The sequence below is a fragment of the Gymnogyps californianus genome, chromosome Z (genome assembly GCF_018139145.2).
Source record: "Gymnogyps californianus isolate 813 chromosome Z, ASM1813914v2, whole genome shotgun sequence".
In the NCBI taxonomy this organism is placed as follows: Eukaryota; Metazoa; Chordata; class Aves; order Accipitriformes; family Cathartidae; genus Gymnogyps; species Gymnogyps californianus.
In genome coordinates this window covers 47989516-48010555 of record NC_059500.1, presented here as the reverse complement: position 1 = coordinate 48010555, position 21040 = coordinate 47989516, and the positions used below count along the sequence as shown (strand labels likewise).

The 21040-nt window shown below is 40.3% G+C and overlaps 1 protein-coding gene across 1 annotated transcript in view; it reads left to right on the top strand.

The window, feature by feature from the left end:
- The window catches only part of ADAMTSL1 (ADAMTS like 1), a 458108-nt gene that overhangs the window by 414833 nt on the left and 22235 nt on the right, over positions 1 to 21040 (top strand). Inside the window, exons 21-24 of the mRNA XM_050913597.1 lie at positions 4340 to 4467; positions 8006 to 8134; positions 15286 to 15465; positions 17325 to 17459. Coding sequence (XP_050769554.1) covers positions 4340 to 4467; positions 8006 to 8134; positions 15286 to 15465; positions 17325 to 17459 — 572 coding nt within the window. The remainder of the gene's footprint in view (positions 1 to 4339; positions 4468 to 8005; positions 8135 to 15285; positions 15466 to 17324; positions 17460 to 21040) is intronic.

Genomic DNA, 21040 nt, shown 5'->3' with positions numbered 1-21040 from the left:
CTGTGTCTGAAGGCTAGTAAGTATATTAGGTTTCACACAAAAAATGGTAGCTTTTGCAGGGGGTGGGGACACTAACAAGAATGTATCTCTTGTGGAAATCACATGCAGTCTTAATCAAGACTTGGGCCTATAGTACCCCTTTATTTGGCCATATTCCTGTGAAAATATCTTCATGGCCCCCCAAAAGTTTCACATATAGATTTTCATTGCCAGTGGTTACATCCTGTTGGAATTGTGCCATTAAGGGATTTTTTTTTCCTCTACTTGATATGACTGTGATTTCTGTGGTATGCTTGAAGGGGAATGGATGTTACATAAAGTCCATGTGTGGTTAATGCTGGACACTACACTCATGAGAAAATTACAAGTTTATCTCACACCATATAAGCAGCCATAGTGTAGCAACAGGCGGATTCATTTAGCTGACAATGAAACAGTCTTACAATTTCTGAAATTTTAGTCTGGATTTTTTTTTTTTTTAATTTTACAAACTCTTTCAACCTTTTTTTTTCCATTCAGTTTGGCTGAAATAGCATTAAATGCTGTGTTGTGTTTCTGAATTATCAGGCAACTATATGTGCTCAAAATGTCTGTTGGAAAGACTCAGCGAAGTACAGTTTATTTGCCAGTTAGTAGCATTATTCATTGACAACTCTTCTTTAAAGGTTGAGGCAGTTTCCACATTGTGAAGTTCCGTCTGTACTCATCAGTTATGGTTCCTCCAGGTTGGGGAGGGGGGGAAGAAATGAGCAGTGCTCTGGGCTTCAGAGATGCTCAGCATCTGTAACTTTGGAGTTAATGGAAGTTTAGAAATCATGGTGCACATAAAAATTGGGTTGTGGATGTTTTGCTGGGTTCTTAACAGCAGTATTCTGGTTTTGGCTCAGAATGCTCTTGCTGGCTGCCAATTAGCTGTGTAAATGAAAGCCACAGTTTAAGCAGTCTCACAGTGTGCTGCTGTAAACTGCAAGGCCATCTGCATGCAGTGGTGTTAGGTAAGCTTGAGCTGTCCTTCAGCTCTGCAGCTTGTCTTCATACTTTGCCAGCCACTGAATGGAGAAGAGAAACAAGTTTTCCAGCCCACCTCTGTCTTAATGGGAATAAGAAAATTAATATAGATGAGCCTTTCTGTACCAGTATCAAAGAGAGACACTTTTGGTGAGGAAGGGCAGAGAGTTGTGCTGAAGTCCCTCAGCTCGTGCCCTACTGAGTATACTGAGATTCTGGCTGTATCTGGTTTGTATTGCGATTTTTCGAGTGTAGGCTGCTTGTTTTAGGTTGGGCGATAGCTATCTGTATTGTGTATTACCAAATACTGAGATAAAGGCACTCACTTTCATGCATTGTGGCTATGGATTTTGTTTGGACCAGTGATGTAGCAATGAATGGTTCTATTCCCATTGCCTCCTTCCACGAGCTGTTCCATCCTCCTAAAAATATTTATGACTCCTACTACATAGCTCCACTTGCAAGAATTAATTTCTTTAGCTTTAGTCTAGGTACTGTCACAAAAAGATACAACACAGGCCCCCAAAAAAGTGTTGGTTTTCAGTTACTCAACAGAATGAAAACATATGACACAAAAAGCTGCAGCAGTTGAAAATATCTGTGTGGTTCCAGTAAAAGATCCTTGACTTGAGTCTGCATATTCAGCCTGAGTGCATATTTAACATGAGCGTCCATACTCCCTCCTAAGGTTAAAGTGTCAGGTTAACACCAGCATGGGTTCTGAGTGCAGTTTCAGAGCCTGTTAGTATCTATACAAAAGTCTGGAGACTGCTGTAAATGATGGAAAATGTTTTATTTCACAGAAAATTCAGATTAACTTCCTTAGGAATCAATTTTAAAAGTGAAAAATCTTCGAGGGATTTATGCATTGTTTAGTACGCCTTCCAAGTATGCTGTAATTTCCATCACTGGGAACGCGTTGGTACTTGATACTTCAACTTTTCTAAAACAGAAATGTATTTTATAAATGGATGTGAAGCAGAATGTAAACAGTAGGTGACACAGGGTTAGGTGTTTGCAAGCTGCCATCTGAATTAGTCACTGATATAGGTCTTGTAAAATATATTTTTGTCTTAGAGACAATGCAGTGTGGAGCAACTGAGATGAGACTGATTAAACATTAAGCTGTATTATTTTAAGTCCATAAACGAGATTCTGAAGACATGCTGCTGACAGAAAAAATTGCTACAGCTGGTATTTTTTTCACTACTGACAAGCAACTCAATACCTAACAAAAATAGCAATCTACAAGCAAATAGGGAATCCAGCCAAAATCATTCTATACAAAGAGGGATAATAAAAGATCTGCTTTCAAGAAAAGCAGCTATGCCAAATTGTGACACACAAATAACAGAAAGAATTATTGAAAAGAAGAGGACTTTATCTTTGTTTCTAGAGAAGGACGTTAAAACTTGGGCTGAAAAGATAGGAAGATGGAGCTGAGTTGCAGTTTATTTTTTTTAAAGGCAGGTACTTAACTGGCCTATTTACATTTAAAAAAATATTTGTACTGGATCTTGAGGTGATTTAAACTGACAAAGAGACTTACATCAGCAGAGTTGATTAACAACAAACAAATTATGATCCCTTGTGTTTTACAAGGTGCAATATTAAGCAAATCCTTTCCTCAACCTGAAGGTGACAGAAACATTTCTAAAAACTTTTTTTAGGGGGTTGTAGGCGTTAGTTTGATGTCGGAGTGACTGATTAGCCTACATATTATATTTGCATACATGCAGGCAGAACGCACACTATTTTTAACTGTTATATGCTAGTATAATTTGGGACAAATTCTGAAGCTCAAATGAATTCCACGTAGAGACTGAACCAGTCAGTATTAAACTAAAAAATTTACGTGTGAGATACTGATGCATGCTAACACTAGTTTTGTAAGTAAAGAAATTTTTTAGTTGCTGGCACTGTTAGCAGTGGCTAACTAAAAGTCTGCCCTGTTTATGACTAAGTGGTAAGAAAGAAAAGATCCTTGAAAGAAGTAGGGAGGGAATTCTTTCAACCATTGGGGGTTTTTTGCTGTACAAGCAAAGATGCAACTTCAAAATGATTGTTTGTTTTGCAAATGTGCATTTTTCTAGGCACTTGCAAAAATCGGTTGACAAAAGGCAGCTGTTTCCTTTTATTAATAATTATTATTATTATTTTTATTATTACTCAAAAAAGGGTCAAAAAATAATTTTAACATTGGATTTTTTTCCTATAATAGATTTTGATGGGTGGCCCTAATCTGGTTTGTTTTAGAGACCTACCACCCACACTGTTGTGCAAGATCAAGTATCTGCTGCATTTTGGTCCATGAGACAACAGTTTTCATTGGGGGGGTGGGAGTAGAAAGAAACTCATCAATTCCAGGATCTGTGAGCAGACTTTTATTACATGTGCTTTACAGGCATATCCCTCCCCCACTTTCACCCTTGTCACTGTCAATCACAGCCTCAACTAAGAGTTTACGTACAACAGCTGCTGAAAGTTGCTGATGAGAAAAGTAATTTATCATTAGGTTTTATCAACAGTTTCAGCTAAAAAATTAAGAGAAAGGAACAATAATCATGAAATACACTGTGCTGAAAATAAGGGTACATAAGCATTGACAAAAGCCCATGGACTGAATTCTTGCTTAAACAGGTATACGTCAGGACCTGATGGAGTTATAACACTGTAAAACCAGACTGTGAAAAGAAGCAGTTCGTAAGAGCTCTGAGGCCATATTCATCCCATTTAACCATGGGCAGTACACTGAGATCACAGCAGGCTCTTCTTACTAGAGGAGGAAAGAAGCGGTTGGTTCAGCCCAAGGAGGAGCTGGGTATTCCTCTGTCTTCACTGACTATTAGGGGAGCAACGAGACTGCTGAGTTTGTACAAACTACCCAGCAATCAAGGAATTTGGAGCCTATTTCAGGCTTTGACACTGAGCCTGTGGTTCACTTCAGTTCTTTCTGCCTAGCTTCAGCAGGTTTCATGATCTTTCCCTTGCAGTAATTTGGCTTTTTCTTTACTAGAGCTACTCCTACTTTGCAGAACTGGGAGACAGGGAGGCTAGGCAACTCATTCAGCATCATACAGAAAGTGACATAGCAGAGGAGGAGGTTTCACAAACCTTGGGCAGATGTCCTAAGTACTCAGCAGTCTTCCTCTAATACACATATCAGCAGTAGAAGAATTGGGAATGGGACTAAAATTTAATTTAAGTAATCACAGCTCACAGTCTCAGTGTAAGACTTTAAATTTCTTAATAGATTTTTAAATCCCAGTAAAAGTATCCATGCTCACACAAACTATGAGACTATTACATCTTTCTTTCTGCTTTACTCCAGGATGCTACTTCAGCCTGATGACTCTTTGCAGATTCTAGCACCCGTCGAAGCTGATGTGGGTTTCTATGCTTGCAATGCGTCCAATGCCCTGGGATCTGACTCTGTCTCCATTGCTGTCACTCTAGCAGGTAATACAGTTCACTCTCCGTGATGGCAGGACGGTCCCTGCCACTTGTGTGATTCTGGACAGAAATTGTTTGTGGGGGAACAGATGGCTGTGGATGCTGGGTGGGCAAAGTGGGTCAACAGGGGTACACTGGTGAAAACACAGGGTGTGAACTCTGGAAAACCCTGAGGCGTAGTCCAACTTTCACAGACAGTTCATGAGACTTGTGGATTTCTGCAAGAGATCAATGCTTTTTCTTACTTGCTGCATCTGACATGCTCTCAAGACAGTGCTCATCCTGGTTATTCACAGCCTATATAAGTGGTGCAGTCCAAGCCTCCCAATTCATATGTTTCATTTTAAATCTATCACTGATCTCTTCAAGTCTAACAGACTGATCGAAGGACTTATTCAGATGTATGTTAGGCAAGCCTGAAATATACCAGAGCTGAAGAGCTAGCCCCTTGCAGGATCAAGCCCTGCATCATTTTCAATCCATTGTGACACAAGTATGGCTGACACTGTTTCAATTGCTGGCAAATAGAAGTTCACAAAAAATTAACTTCTGTGTTTATATTTCTCTAGTAAGGTTGAGTTCTAAAGCAGACTAAATATCCTTTGTTAGTTTAGATTTCAGTTCTAAAGAAAACTCACCCAAATAAAAGCCAAGGGAAATGAGAGGTAGTGCATGAATCCAGCTTCTTCAAGGTTCGTTGGCAGGCAATGTCAGTGGGCACACAACCACGTCAGGACTAGTAGAAGGACAGAGCAGCAAATGTGAATGAGAAGCTGTTGAGTAAGATGAAGGGACAGAAGAGACAGCTAAGGACTGTGACGAGGCAGAGAGGTCTTAGAGAAGGAGGATCCTATTTATCACAAAGACAAAAGGAAACACATTAGGAATACTAGAAAGCTTATTGATTTTTCAGACCTCTCCATTTCACTGCTGCAGAATGTGGAAGCATTTGGAGGCCTCCAATGTGCAGGCAGTGACCATCAGCTGCCAATGTATCCATGTATGATTAGAGGACGGAATAGCTGTTGACGAGCTTGAGTTTTTTACACCAAACACAGAGAAAATTTCAGGTAAAAGGAGCATAAAGAAAATCTAAGAATACAGCAATGGCCAGCAGCGAAGCTCTAATGATCAGTAAACTAACTGGAAACAGAGCTTGTCTGTCCCTTAGAAGGAGAACAGCTGAATCCCCCAGAGTGGAAGAGGAAGATCTCCATCAGAGCTGCATATTATACGTAGGCAAAAACAAAGAGACTGATCCTTTTTACACTACTGCAGATCAGGAATATCATTGCTGAATGCCAGGCAGCAGGGCAGTGGTGCTGCTTCTAAGACAGTATAGTCTTTTATAAGGAGGAACTCCACAGTAAAACTCTTGTGTTGCACCAGCAAGAAGCTGAACATGAGGTTAAAAAATCATCAGTCAAAACTGCTATTCTGTCCATATTGCTCCAGTGAGTTCAAAAGTCATAATCTTTGTACAACATAATTTGTGGAGACCATTTTGTGTGAAGCTATAGAAAAATAAACTGAGCATTAGGTATACATGTGGCACAGGAAGGCTATTAGCTTTTTTGATCATAATTAATTATCAAGGCTGTAGTTTAACCTTTTTAGATGAATTAACATTCATGCATCCCAGACTCAAGCTGAACTCTTCTTAGGAACTGGTATGCATTTCCATCTCACATCCAAGGCAAAGAGTTGAACATCTTATAAAATGAGGCCATAAATATCAAAATGAGATACTGAGCAGTTTTTGGAACAAAGCAACAACCTTTTTGGCATAATGGAAGTACTTTCTCCAAAAAAACTGGAAAGCTAAGACCATCTTTATGGGGATCAGGAGTGGGGCTGAAAGCTTATTTCATTGAAGAATTTTCTGATTAGTTTAACATATGCATGGAAAAAAAAGACAGTGGAATATGCTTCCATTTTTCTCAATGGTTTGCTACTCATTTATGGGTTCAAAAGCTAACAGATTTTTAATCTTTTGATGAGATTGTGGAAACCAATCAGGAAAATAAAAGGCTGAGGGATAGCTGAAGAATTTTTCTTTCTTTTCTTTAGGCTTTGCCACAAAGCATCAAACCTTTTGGAGATATTTCAACAACAAAATGTAATATTTTACTTTGCTATTCTTAGGCATTAAAAGCACCAAAAGAAAAATTTAAAAAATACCAAAAAAAATCCAAACTGATAAGACAGGAATTCCAGATGAAAAGCATCTTTTAAAAGCCCTGGAAATATAGCTATATGGAGCAATTTATAGTTAGGGCTGAATTAAATTTTCAGGACTCTCCATGAGCTCAATGAAACCAAATTCTTTTTCTCACCTCCATCTTTTCTTCCTTGGTCATCTCCAGATTAACACACAAATGAAGCCAGTGGTAGACATTAGCATAAAACTGCAGCTTCTGGAGGCAAATGATGATATCTGAACCTGTTTTGTACCTGACCATTTATTTAAAGGGGGAAAAAATGTGTTTATAGTTTTTCGGATAAAGATGAGTTTGAAAATACAACACTGAGTCAAAAACACCCAAGTCCCATACCATTTAAAGCGATGTTGTCATGTTCTACCCCTCCTGCCAACATCCTGCCTGCAGAGCATTTTGGCTGGGACAGGGGGCTGCCTTAACCCAGCTCTGTCAGCTCTGCTGCTTCACTCCCCTCTCTCAGAGCTAAGCCCAAATATCTCTGAACTGTTTTGTGTCATGTAGGCATGCCTTTACAGTGCCCATACAAAAGGAATTGCAGAAGGCTCCTCAAGCCCCCAACGGTGGATGACTCCATAGATAATCCCACATAGACAGGCACAACAGCAGGGGAACACCTTGACCCACTTGCTTGCTGTCACCGATGTTGGAAGCACACTGAAAACAATTTGAAAAGTTTCATGCAGGCAAAGCAGGTATCTTTGTTAGAGATAATCAATGTTAACACATAACACTACAGGCTTTAGATAAATCAAAACAGGTTATCTGACAGAAAGGAACTTGTTTATGTCCCTCATCTTCTATGCTAGCCATTATGAGAAAACTTTCTGGGTATGGTCTGGTCTTCCCAATCCCTGTGTTTCCACTAAAGGTTAAAGAAAACATGATCGATGTGTAGAAACAGCTTGCATGTTGCTCTAAACCTCATGCGCTATTAATGTGCCTGTAGCCATCACTCAGGCTTCTCTTTCCTATGTTTGGCCTTTGGCAAAGGGTGGTATTTTTGTTGCAGTACCAGGTAATCATCTTGCTGCAGTTCCAATTGTACTGGTGTTTATTGATTCAGCTTGTTCTCATGGGTGTCCCTATGGCTTTAATGCTATTCTGCTTCTGCTCAATGTATGCTTTTTCTTTTTCCAAGACAGCTTTTCCCACGGAGTTTGGTGACACTGTAATATTATAAAGAGCAGGTGGTCTCATACTCCAGCATTTTCCCTTATCCATCTGTCCTGTGTAGGTACTTTCACACAGAGTGTCCCAGGCCATCTGTCCCATGCAAGTCCAGTGTGCTTGGTCTGATAAACTGTGGTGCTTCTTTTGTACAGGAAAGCCACTGATAAAGGCATCAAGAGCTACTGTGATCAACACTGAATCGCCTACTGTCACTGTTGATATTGGAAGCACAGTGAAAACAATCCAGAGAGCAAATGTTACCATTAGCTGCCAGGTTGCAGGTGAGAAATTACTTGGTCTCCCATGCACATGCCTTCAGCTATAAATGTCTGCAGGGTTCTTTGCTAAATTGGTGTCTCCAGGTGCAGCTGGGTGAAACTGCAAGGTTTTCCTAGGACTCAGGCAAACTTCATTGCTTCCATTAATTCTTAGCATAGAAGTTGTCCTCCTTTTATCAATACCAAAAAGAAAAGTGTAGTGGCTTAAGAAAATTGGTCTGGGACAATATGAGAGGCATCTTTGTTAGAGATACATGGTATGATGTGGTTACAACAAAACTGATACACATTCCTACCTGTTGGGGATGTTTGGTGAGAATATACAAGCATGGCCTGACTCATTTCCTCATTGATGGGGTTTTCAAAGTCCACTCCAGTTAGTTCCTTCTTTTCCTGCCAAACTCTGTTTTTATCAAATTAAGGGCATGTTAGCACACTCTTTCTCTGAGTTTTCTTTTTTCATCTTGGGAGTGCAGGAATTCAGAAGAATTCTGCTGAAACAGGGTTCTCTCTGAAACTGTTTTCCAGCCAGAGACTGAATGTCCCTAAGTGTTAAAACGGCAGTTTGCCTCTTTCCAATGGTGACCAAAAAAGGTTGACCTTATCTGAGTGTTGTAGTCCTACAGCTGTTGGTGGGAATGGTGTTGGTATGGGGAGGAGGGATGGGGGAAGAGAGAGAACTGGGAAATCTCTAAAGACCCAGGGCGAGACCTTTGATTCATTACACTTTCATGCACAGTATGAGGGGGAACGCGAGGGGAAGGGAGCAGCTTATAAAACACAACGTGAGCCATGCTGAGTGTTAGGCAAATATCTGCAGTGGAGACTTGTATGAAGTCCCTTAGATCCTTGCTTTAGCTTCTTGTCCATAGCAGCTACTTTAGATGACTAAATAAGCACCTGCACTGCAAATATACAAATGTCCTGCTTTTTTTACACTTCCTGCTCACTTTAAGCACTTAGTGGTTGTCAGTTTTTCTTCTTCGAGTGCTGCCGACCACACCCCTATGCAAATTATTAAGTGAAAAGAGTATTTGATTCAAGTTTCACTATTTGATCACCTGTCCTTTAGCAAAGCATGCACAATAGCTGTGCAAACACTAGGCTGGGATCCCAATTTATTAATTACTCTCAGTGGGATTAATGAAAGAAAAATACAGTATCATTTTTCTAGTGGTTCATGAAGGAGTAAATTCAGTAATTCTGTTGCCCTCTCAACATAGACACTAGCCACTCTCTTGCACTCAGACTGATGTCCAGTGTCTTTCAAGGAAGAAGGAGATGAAACCTGTACTCTCTTTCCCCAGGCCCCTGCATGGCCACCTGCACTGACAGTGTGTGAAAGAGACTAAGTATTATATGAACATAAATTATTTTGGATTTCTCTCTCTGGGTTCTCTCAGCTGCAGACGCAGAGGACCCACAGATGTAGACAGTGACTGCTGATTTACAAAGTGCAGCTATTTCCCTTCAGTATAAAGACATCATGAAAAGAACAGAACATGGCTGAGCAAAGTTGCCACAGTTCTTATGGCACCAGAACACTACAGGAGGGGAGCACAGCATGGTCAGGGGCACAGATTCAGTGCCTTTTCTGAGCAGTAAATCATCTCTAGCAATTTTATGAAGCCTATCTACTATGACAATGTATGTCCACAATGGAAAATTTTAGCAGTGTCACAGCAGAATCACTGTCTTCTCTCCCAGAAGGCGAATTTTTGTTATCTAGTAGCATTACTGTAAATTGGATTCTTCTGTGATACAGAAGAAATTTGCTTAAATCATAGTTTTCTTCATGAGTGTTTATCTTCTGCTACTGCCGCCACAGAAAATGTCAACTATGTTTGACACCAGAGATTAATACTGTTGAAATTATGATAAAGTCATAAACCACAAGCTGTGATGTTACACAAGGAATAAGAGAGTGAGTAATGAGGGCAGAAATATTTTATAGGCACTAGAATCCTATTTTCATACAAATAGTGTTAATAATTCAACAGCAATTAAAAAAAGCTATATATGGGAAGAGATCCAGGAACAGAGTGATTTCTATCAGCTGTCTCACCTATGCCTGGGAAATATACCATCTCATAAAACCTGTTAAAGAATATGACAATAAATATAATTTTGCTTCTAATGTAAGCACAAATTTTTTGTTTTAGCATCAGGATTGCGATTATCCAACCTTTTAATATATTTTTGATCATTCTACTTAGAACAATCAGTTCTAAGGAGAAGAGCAACATGCACTATTGCTTCAGTCAGCAAACGTGCCGTATCCTAGTGACTTCTTCAGGGTAGATGAACTTTACAGCATGTAGTTTGCCAAAGTTCCCCAGAAGGCATTGACAATGAAATGGCCATCAAATCATAGTAAGTTAATGTGCAATAGTTAGTGTAATAACATCTGATAATAAAAAAGAAATTAGAGTGTGAGAATGAAGTGAACATAATTAGAAAGCAAACTAACACATCCAGAAATTATGTGGAGACTTATCTAGGTGCAAAAACTCTTCACACAGCTTTGTAAAGCTATAGTCTTTTTCCTTCTAGTACTTTCCCTCTAATCATTTCAGAATGCCCTGAGCCAGCACAGCAACTGAGAGTTGTTCCAGATCAGAATTTGGTGCCTGTTAATCTCATCATTATAAGCTGTGTTGCTATCACTGTGCTGTACAGTCCGTAGCATAGGACCATGCACGTATTGGATCTTGATGTCTTGGCTCATGTAAGGACACGTCTTTACTGAGAGTCAGCAGGACAGCAGAATAAATATTTATAAGAGAAATATTGAGTATAAGGATCAGTTATGACATTTGCTAAAGCTGCTCTTGCTGTCAAGGGACAGAAATATACACTTGCTGCTGACAGGTGTTGATAAGCCTGGAGAAGGTTTCTTAAAAACAAGAGATAATGAAAGAGAACATTAACAGAGCCTAGGGAGTAATTATATTGCTCTTTAACTTCTTATGAAAGGCATAAGCACTGTCAAAATCTGTGTTCTGAGCTGAAATCTATAGATATTAGCTGTAAGACAAGGGAAAACAAAATCATTCTGGATGCATTAGAGTTTAATTGGCCCCTGATATGAATTATGTCACGATGCCACTCTATTTTGGTTATACCACAAAGATGGTGGTGTGGTTTTGTTCAAGCTTGAAAATCAGCCTTATTTCACTTGACATAACTGCACCACTTTGTCTACAGAGGTGAAAGAATATTTTTTAAACTTAGTTAGGTGATTGTGGTCAATCCCAGACTTCTCCAAAACGAATCCTAATGGAACTCTCACCCAAAAGTCACTCAGGAGTCTTGCAGACGCCTGTGACTTCCAGCTGGAGGATTTTCTCCAAGCTTCAGAAAGCCAGCAGCATTTCTGGTGTAGGCAATTTGATTGCTGTGGGCAATTTCACTTCCAAATGGGATGTGGGAGCAACTTGGATCACATCAGTATCACTAGAAAGCTTTCTGTTGACTTCAGCACTTAAATTGTGCAGATATTAATTTGGATACCAGAAGCCTCAATCAATCTGGCCCAAGCTGTTATTGAAAATACAGTTGGACATGAAAGGAGGAACCAATTTTAAAAATCTAGTTCTTAGGGCATTTCTCCGTGGTATCCTTCAGGCCATAAGACTTCTAACAGAGGCACCTGCCTGCAAAGTGTCATGTACCATTAGTCACTGTTGACTCAGAATAGGTTTGGAAGAGTGACTTAAAATATATTACCAGCCTGCCCTGTATATCCTCCTCTCTCTGATGTTTCAGCTTTCAGCTTTTTCAGCTCTCCTAAACATTCCTTTCTTCTGTATTTCATCTATATGCTGGAGGTTATATTTTTCTAGTTCTTACCTTGCTTTATGACCCGTATTTGTTCATCTGCTATACCAGACTCTGACACGCAAGTTACTCTTTCAAGAATATTGTGGCATTGGAAACAAGTCACCACTGCTAGATCCTTGTATTGCTATGCTTCCTTTCCCCAAAACCTCCTGGTTTAGCAAAATTATCTTGATTGGCATGCACAGTTCTGCTTGCTACATATCCCAGGTAGCCTTTTTGTGCTGGATACGTGCACAGTGAGGGAGGGGAAAGCTGAAGAAGAACAGACTTGGGTAACTATTCACCACCTAAAGTCCTGCCTGCCCAGCAAAGTGAATTTTGTTTCCAGCTGGCATCTTTCAGACTTTCAGTCTCTGTGATTGTTTCTGCAAGGCAAACACACTCAGCCCTCTGTCCTCTCTCATTCACCATTACTCAACAAAATTGATTGAAATGCTCTTGCTACCCCTTGTGGCAATGCTGCGCAATGATGTCTTTTCTCATCGTTGTGCTGGCTGCCTCCTATTCCTGTCTTGAGGCTTATATGTGTCACTAAAGGTGGAAGCACAAAGGAAAATGAAGCTGCTGCTCACTGACGTAGACTGCTTATCTTCCCTAAACCAAACTGTAGGAACTGCTGTACAGGTTAGTTTCAAATAATATCCTGTTAGTGTGGAAACTTCACATTAAACACAGGGGAAGAACACACTTTGTAGAGTAGCAGTCAGAAAGATTTTTGTAGAGCTGCTGGACATTTTGTAGGTACAGTTCACCTTTCCTAGACTCAACAGTAATACCTCAACAGTAAGGGGTCTTACCTTTAACCCCTTGTTGCTTCTTCTGCTAGTGAAGTGTATACAAGAGGAATCTGCCTTTCTGGACTAAGACTATCTGAGCAGCTGTCTGCAAGAAGCAAATTGGTTTTGTCTGTCTCTCTGTATTTATTTATTTATTTATTTATTTTTAGTCCCTGCTCTTGAGGACTGTGGTCATATGAAATCCTCATTGTCCCTTTCCCTTCTTTTCTACCCTTCTCAGCACTCCTCATCCCTTCCTCCTCTCCCACTACTTGCAGTTATCTTCCTTTATTTTCAAGAAAGATTTGAAAGCTCTACCCAATTTTAGTCTTCAAAAGAAAGAAAGAAGATAAGCCCTGGTTGGAATTGGAGAAAGCTTTATAATTTTATAATCTTGTGATTGTTTATTTCTGAGGTACATTTCTTGATACTTCCATGCCTAAGTTCGGCAATAGCCATAATGTGAAAACCTACGCACTGTAAGTAGCTTAGACTGCAAGAGAGAGTGGATCGTCCCTTCACTAGGGTGGCATTGGGAGGACAAGTGCTGGGAGGTGAGTGTTTTTCCATCTCAAGGACTGCAGAACTGGAAAAGTCTCCATTTGCTCTCCTTTGCTCTCCAGAGCTCACCTCTCAAACTTCCTTTCCCTGCAACAGAAACACAATAAATACGCAGGCTTGAATACACTCAAGGGTTGGGGTTGTTTGCTATCCAGCAGTTGTCTGAACTCCTCTGAGGACTCTGCCTGAATGCTCTGGAAAAAATCAGTGAGGTTTTAAATGGTGGTCGGCCCACCCATGCCACACAGGTCAAAGAGTAACAGCCAGATGGAGAGCTGTGTACTGGTCCTATCCCAGCAGGGGGGTCAGAAACAGGCCAACAGCCCAGCCTTTTTTAAAAAGCTGAGTCGTAGCAACACAGACAAGGGTAAGCCTTTGGAGAACATCATCATAGACAAGAATGATTAGTTCTCTGGTTATGCCATGAAGGGTCCAGATTAGCACATGCTGTTTACCCTCAGACAAAAGTGAGAAAAACCCTGCAGTCTTTTACAGCCTGCTTCCTACTACTTGCTGAATGTGGATGAGACCCTCTGCCCTTGCAGGGCTTCAGCTTTCCTTCCTGGCTGCAAAGCTCAGACATAGTCATTCCAGATGTCTTGGCAAAGTCACCAGGTGACTCTGGGAGAGGTGGAAAAAAGGCCACAATGCTTTAATGTGGAAGAACAGGGAAAATCTCCCTTTCCCACTTCCATCTGCACATGCTTAGCGAGGCACCTGCAATCAGGCAGTCACTACAAATACAGACAAATAGGTGGTCGTGCTTAGTGAGCACAGCCCGAGTGAGGTATTTCTGATGCCAGGGCCACAGAATTGACAAATAGAGTGGGTTTTGGTTTTTGATGTGGAGGCACAACCAGAAAAGGTACTGGCAGCGGGCAGAGGAACATGTTGCTGTGACATAAGGCAGGGAAGGATTTAAGTGGGCAGCAGACACTTAAGAATAACTGCCTGTATGCATGCCCTTAATCTGCAGTAGACACAAGGAAACTGCATGTTTATGTGAAAGAGATTAACTGCCTCCCACATACAGAAGGTACTGCAAATGGGAGAGCATGCACATCAGCAGTTACCAGGATTAGTGATGTGCTACTCCTTACAGCCATGGGTCCACACAGTGTCACTTCCTCCCAGGCACAGCTCCATAGGTCTATCCTACCTATTGAGACTTCCAATACTATTTCACATAAACCAATTGTTTAGTAGTCAGTGACACTAAATTACCTGATCTGGTATGCATTTAAATCAAGGTAGAAATCCTTATGCCAAGGAAATACTATATCTACTGCAAGACCAGAGGTCTTGCCAGCTACACATCAGAACCCATTCCTACAAAAGGGTACCCAACAGAGATAGCTGGACCTTAGATCCAAGCACACAAAAAGAGGCAATTCTTCCTATAGTGGGTTATGAAAATCTGTTGTCTGAAGACTCCTGGTGAGACCAGTGAAACTGCTTTTCTGAAGATGTAAATGCTAATTGTTCGCATAATTTCAAAAAGGAAGATTGGATGAGTTAATAGAAGAGAAGTCCATGGAGAGCTCCTAACTGCACACAAACTACTTCTGGCTCAGGAAGTTCCTGAGCTGAAAGTAGTGGGAGGCTGGGAGAGGCACCAGCTTATGGTTTCTTCCAGAGACACTAGGCTAGATTAACCTCTGTTCTGATCCAATAGAGGCTTGCTTTTAAGACTGATAAGTTCAGAGTTCACTTGTACAATTCTGGGACACTAAAAGGGAAGACTTCAATTCAGTTTTAACTCTTCTGCTCTGTCGCATAAGGATCTAAGAAACATAAAGGCAGGCAATATGAAAGTTGACTAAACACTTCCGAACTACAAAAAATGTCACTTGGAAGTCATATTAAAATCTTGTTTTAATTGTTCTATTTTAACAGTTTTGTCTGTAGCAACCATAACACTGTTTAGCAACCACGATATCTTACTTGTGTTATGTTTTGTCAATGTTGTTCCAGGTGTTCCTGAAGCAGAAGTTACTTGGTTTAAGAACAAGGTCAAGCTGTCCTCTGCTCACCATCTGCATGATGGGTTGCTGCTAATTACAAATGTTTCTCTGTCAGATCAGGGGTTGTACTCCTGCAAGGCAGCCAATCTTCGTGGGGAGGTAACTGAAAGCTCCCAGCTGTTGGTTCTCGGTAAGTCCAGGGTATTTTGCACTTGCAGCAATAGTAATGTGGCTGCTGGCACATCTAGCCTGCAGAACTAATCAGAGGATGTGGAAAGAGGGAATGGCATACAGGCAGCCCTGTTCTAAGAAAAGAATCAGTCTGCACTTGTTCTCTGGGCAGCATCACCTGAAACAAGGTGGTGGTAAAAGGAAGATAGATAAGGAGAAAATGTCTAAGCACAGGGACTGCACTTCGCAGTCCTGAGATACTCAGTTTCACTCTTTCAGACTTACTAGCTGAGAAAAACATTTATTAACCATTTCTTAAAGTGCCTCTCTTGAAATGAGAATGATGCCACTTCTTCCCTGTGAAGTGCTCTGCCTGTGCTGAGCAGCCTTTCCGTACATGGCTGCATGGTACTATACCATTTCACACCTAACAGGTGCATAAACCCAGTGCACTTTTAAAAAGCGCTTCCCAAGTTCAGTGAAGGGCAAAGTTTACTTTTTCTTGGGTTTCTAAACAACAGACAAAACCCAGCTGGGTGATTTGAAAAGACAATGTCAGCTGTGAAGTATGGGTGGAAGTGTTACCTGGTGGTAATTGGATACGTGGGAAAGGGGTTTCCTTTCGTAGTAACTCATCTTCTATCATTTCTCCATGCCTGGCAGATGAATGATCCAGCCAGACTTTTTAAGTGCTTCTGTACATTTGATAGCGAAGTGTCAAATTTTGAAACCTAGTCCCTGCTATTGGTGCAACACCATTAAAGCATCCGTTACAGCTCTCATCTTTCATGACTAGAGTGAGCACAGGTCCCATGGATGATGCAGCTTTCAGAGGAAGTTTTAAAGAAGTGAGATGTCTCAGTTTCACAGACAACACTAAAACCCCTTTATGAATGTTCACATAATTTCCCTGTGAATCTAGACTGGCTCTAGGAACTCAGTCTAAAAAAATCTGAAAAAAAAAATCAGCTGGGTTTCAGTCTATAAATAAAAACTCCCACATGATCTTGAAATCCTTTTCTGGTCTTTATAAATGTTTTAGTTTTTAAAGATGGAAAGTTACTGTGAGTTATGCAAGCTGCTTATGTTTGTAGGCAAACGACATTTTTAGTTCCTCCATGGAAAGAAACGGTTCAAGCATCCATGACTTGTACTTCTGGTGCTGAATGTGATCAGCAACAGAAAACTTGCTTAGTGTGTGCCATGATCTAATTGAAAGGGGATGAAGCCACCATTCACTTAAATCAAATATCCCATAATTTCCATGACAAACAGAATTGCGAATGATAGGCAACACAATCAATTTTTAAAATAGCATTATGGTTAGTAAAGAACTAAATCCTGCAGCTCTCAGCATAGACTGATCCTCTTGAGCTCTGCCCTCTTAGTCCTTTGGAGCTCTGCCTAAGTATACCACAGGATTTGGCAGGGTTATAACCATATTTAATCAGGGCTTGATCCAAGTTGTAGCAGACATTAAAAAGTTTTCCACTGACTGCCATGGACAGTTGATTCGGCTTCTATGCTGCATAAATTTGCTCTTTCATCCAAGCTGCTGTATGTCCTGATACCATGTACCTTCATCACATATGAAGCAGGTCAACCAGAATGCCGTGGTAGCCTTCAGAGCGAATTTCTTTTATTTTGTGGGCATACTGATCCAGGTGTTATTTCAATAATTTCTCTAGTGCCTTACCTAACATGAGGCAAAGCACACCTTTAGTAGTTGCCCAAAGTTGCTTAGACTGCCCCTCTGAAATGGTGATATTGCAGCACGGCAAATAATGCAGCAACAGCTGGTGGTGGGTTTTTTGATGTCCCTGAGATGTTTCCTGCTATAGTGTTGCTCATCACTTCAGTCTCCCAATCTGTTACCAGAGCCTCCACGACCTCTTCCTTACCTAGAAGACTTGACAGCTGTGCTTTCCAGTGCTGGGACCAGCACTCGTTCAGTGCTGACCTCTCCTTCAGGAACAAAAATGACCATCAGTCCAGGAAGCTCTGCTCTCATAGGTAAGTTAAGTGCTTTAAGATTTTTTTCGATTAAAAAGGGTTTAGAGTTTAGATTACAGTTATGCATCCAGTTACCCACTACAGTTAAGGATCTGGTTAACCAGCCGTGGAGCACTGGGACAAAAGACGTCAAACCGACAGCACATTGTCAGTCATAATCACTGCCAAATTGTTCTCAGAACTCAGAAACTCATTTTAAAAAAGGAGGTCCTCTTATTAGTGTAAGGCCACAAAGCTGCACGCGGAATAAGGACTCCATTGTGCCACACTTTATAACACCCTGTAAGAAGCAGTCCCTGCTCTGAGGCGCTGGCAATCTCATTCAACGCAAGACATGGCAACCTGGTGGAGCAGTTGATCTAAAAGAAGAAACACTTGTGTTTCTGTTTTTCTTCTGCATTTGGGTACTAGTCTTTCCATATGTCTGCTATTCACATTGTATATCCTTCTTCAGAGCCTCTTCTAAAGTTTTGCCTATCCCTCTAGAGATGTTTTTCTTTTGCAAGCTCTGTTTCATTCTGTTCATTTTATTCGTCTCTGTTATATCACACAACCAATGTCTGCACAAAGCCATATACGGAAATAATCCCCAATTAAATGCTTTTCTTCTTTTCATCCTTTTCTGCCTTCCATATAGCTTTCTCCTCTTTATATTGCAAGTTCTGTTACATGCTGTAAACTCCTTTCAGATCTGTGGGTGTGATTTGTTTGCAAAGAGAATCTCATCCTTTTCTAAAGTTCAGGATGTGTTTATTTTAAAATTTCATTTCTCATGCTGATCTTCAGCCTCTACTAACTGTCAGGCTCAGATAGGCAAACAGCTTCTCTAATGGCCTTGTTAGTGCATACAGTGAAATCTTGTCAAGTTCTGCAGTTTCAGAACAATCTTTTATCTTTTTAGAGGCAGGGATCTGAAACTTTTAGCAAAGGGTCTGTAGCTGGCCTGAGTGTTTATAGCTCTGGCCTCTGTACCTTCCAAAACATTCTTTGCTTACATTTAGTAGCAATTTTAAGATTTTATTTTAACAGTGGAGGCTTTCTATTTATGTTTTTAGTTTTGTATGGTTTACTTTTCCCCAGTGCTGATATCTGCATACATTTGCAATGGCTTTTAGCATGCAGCTCTGGATTACATTTCTGCTTGCACAAAAACTGCACTGAAATAGTCCTTGGTGGGGGGAATATCTGAAGGTATTTATTTGCATTGAATAAATCATTTTGAGTATGGTTTTATTGTACTCACTGTTGTAAGACTGGGTCACACTCCTGTTTCATCCATTTCCTCTCAGGTTTCGAAAAAGAGGTCTTTAGTAGTTGTAGGGATTTTTTATTGTTTGAAAGCAATAATTCAGCCACAAAGGATGTTCTGCACTGCCTGTATATAACCGCCTCTAAACTAATTTCATTTGGCCACATCACCCTGTACCCTGCCATTCCACTTCAGGGGCAAGGAAACTCCATGAATCTTAACAGCAAAATAGCAAACTAGTTTCATTCTTGAGGCAATTCCCTCAACTTCACTGGAGTTTTACTGACCTGAGTTTGAGGCCTGTTATTATTAAAACCTAAGGAAACCTCCTGAGAGATTTTTTCTAATGAAAAATCAGCGTGGAATGGGCTATCCAATCAATTAGAAAGCTACAGTCCAGTGTGCTGCATCATATTATATGACTGAAACAAATACACAAAGCATTCAACTTCCACGTGTGTTACTTAAATATGTTGTCTGTAGTTGTACCAAAGAATTTGGATTAATCCACAATGAGAATAACCATTACTGAAAAAAAAAACAAACCCTCATCTCAGATTTTTTTTTTTTTTAATCTACATCTAATTTACTCTGTACACTAATATCAGTATGGATTACAATCAAAGACTCTATATTTAGTCCCAAATCTAGCCTCCCCACAGTCTTCCAGTGCAGTGGCTAAGTTTATCATGGACTCCTGTGATACCTTCATAATCAACCTTTGCTTGAAATATTGCTACACTGGAAAGAAAATCTGCATATGTTTCTAAGCACAACTGCAAACACGAATTTGGGAACAACTTGTGAACTTGTAAACCTGTGACCCATGCCTGTGTCCCCTGTCCACAACATCCCCTACAAGCTGTCCACTAATTCTTTCTATTCTGCCACCCAGCAAATTGACTTTAATCCTCTTAAGTCTTTCATAATTTACTATGTTGGGGTGTTTGCTCTACATGCTCTGGATGCCCCATATAAGAACTTCAAGTATATCAGTTACTATGTATAGGGTCCCTTGTCTATGCTACTGCTGGCAGACACCGGCATCTCTTGGTACTCAGAAGGCATTGAATTAGACCTGATATTTGGAAATCTAAGGATATGAGGATTTGTTGAGTAGAGAAGGAATATAGGACATGTGCAAAGGAACAGAATAAAGTGTGAAGAAAAGGAGTGATAAGTAAGCTTTGGGAAAACTTTATATTTTAAAGGAGTTAAAAGACACCAAAGGTGAAAAATTATGTTAGAAACCTGGATAAATTCAGGTATGGGTTTGCCAGGGTTTAAGAAAAATAGGAATCAAAACTTCATTAAACACTGGTTTTGTGCCTTGAAAAAAAACCAGAAAATATTAGCACAGCAACAAAAGATTAAAGTTGCAAATAAGAACTTGTTTGGAAATTAACAACTGTATAAAATATAACAACAATTAACAAGCTGAGTTGAAAGGAGAGAACTGGAGTCTCCAAATTATCATACGTGCTATGCAGTTTCTTTTACAAAGTGGAATTATGCCATGCTTCCACCATCATTTCAACCATCTGAAACGATGAACTTGCTCTCTGGAGTCAGCTCCTATGGGTTTCTTCTACATAAATTTTGGGGGGTTTGCAGAAGGTAAAGGTCAGGGTGATAACACAAATATCTAGTTTGGAGGTCTTCCTTCTCATTGTTAAGGGTCATTCAGCAGTCATTTGTGTGCCCTCACTATACAAGTAGCAGAAAAGATCTGTTAAAGACCCATGCCCTCCCCAATGGAGTCAGCAACCCTCCCATTAAGATCTGATGTAAAATACCTTTTGCATGAGCTTACAGGAACATTTTTGTCTTATATACTTCTTACTTTTACTTCTAAAGGGCTGAGATTTCAGTTAGCTTTCCAGGCCCAACTCATCATCCAGTTAGAGAGCGTGATGTAGATAGTGGCTTACACAGATTGATGCTTACCTTGCTCCTTTGCAAGTGTTGGAAGTATGTGTAGAGTACTGCAGTCCTCCCCAGCCCTCACAGTCGTTGGCAGGTTGTGTAGCAGGCACTTCTGTGTTATCTGCAGATCACTCATCTGAAGGGCAGGACTTCACTCAAAGCAGAAGCTAGAGCACCCATGAGCTTTGGAATATTTCTGGGTTTTACAGTAGCACAAACTGATAATCAGTGATGAGCAACAGATTGTCACACACTTTCTGATGTCCTTGGTTCATGGCAGGCACACAAGAAGACTTTATATGACACATTACATAGAACACAGTAAATCTCTGAAGTGACACCAATTGATATTTCTTTGGAAATCTTTCATGCTAGATCTTAATCTTATTAAGGTTTCTGTCTTTGA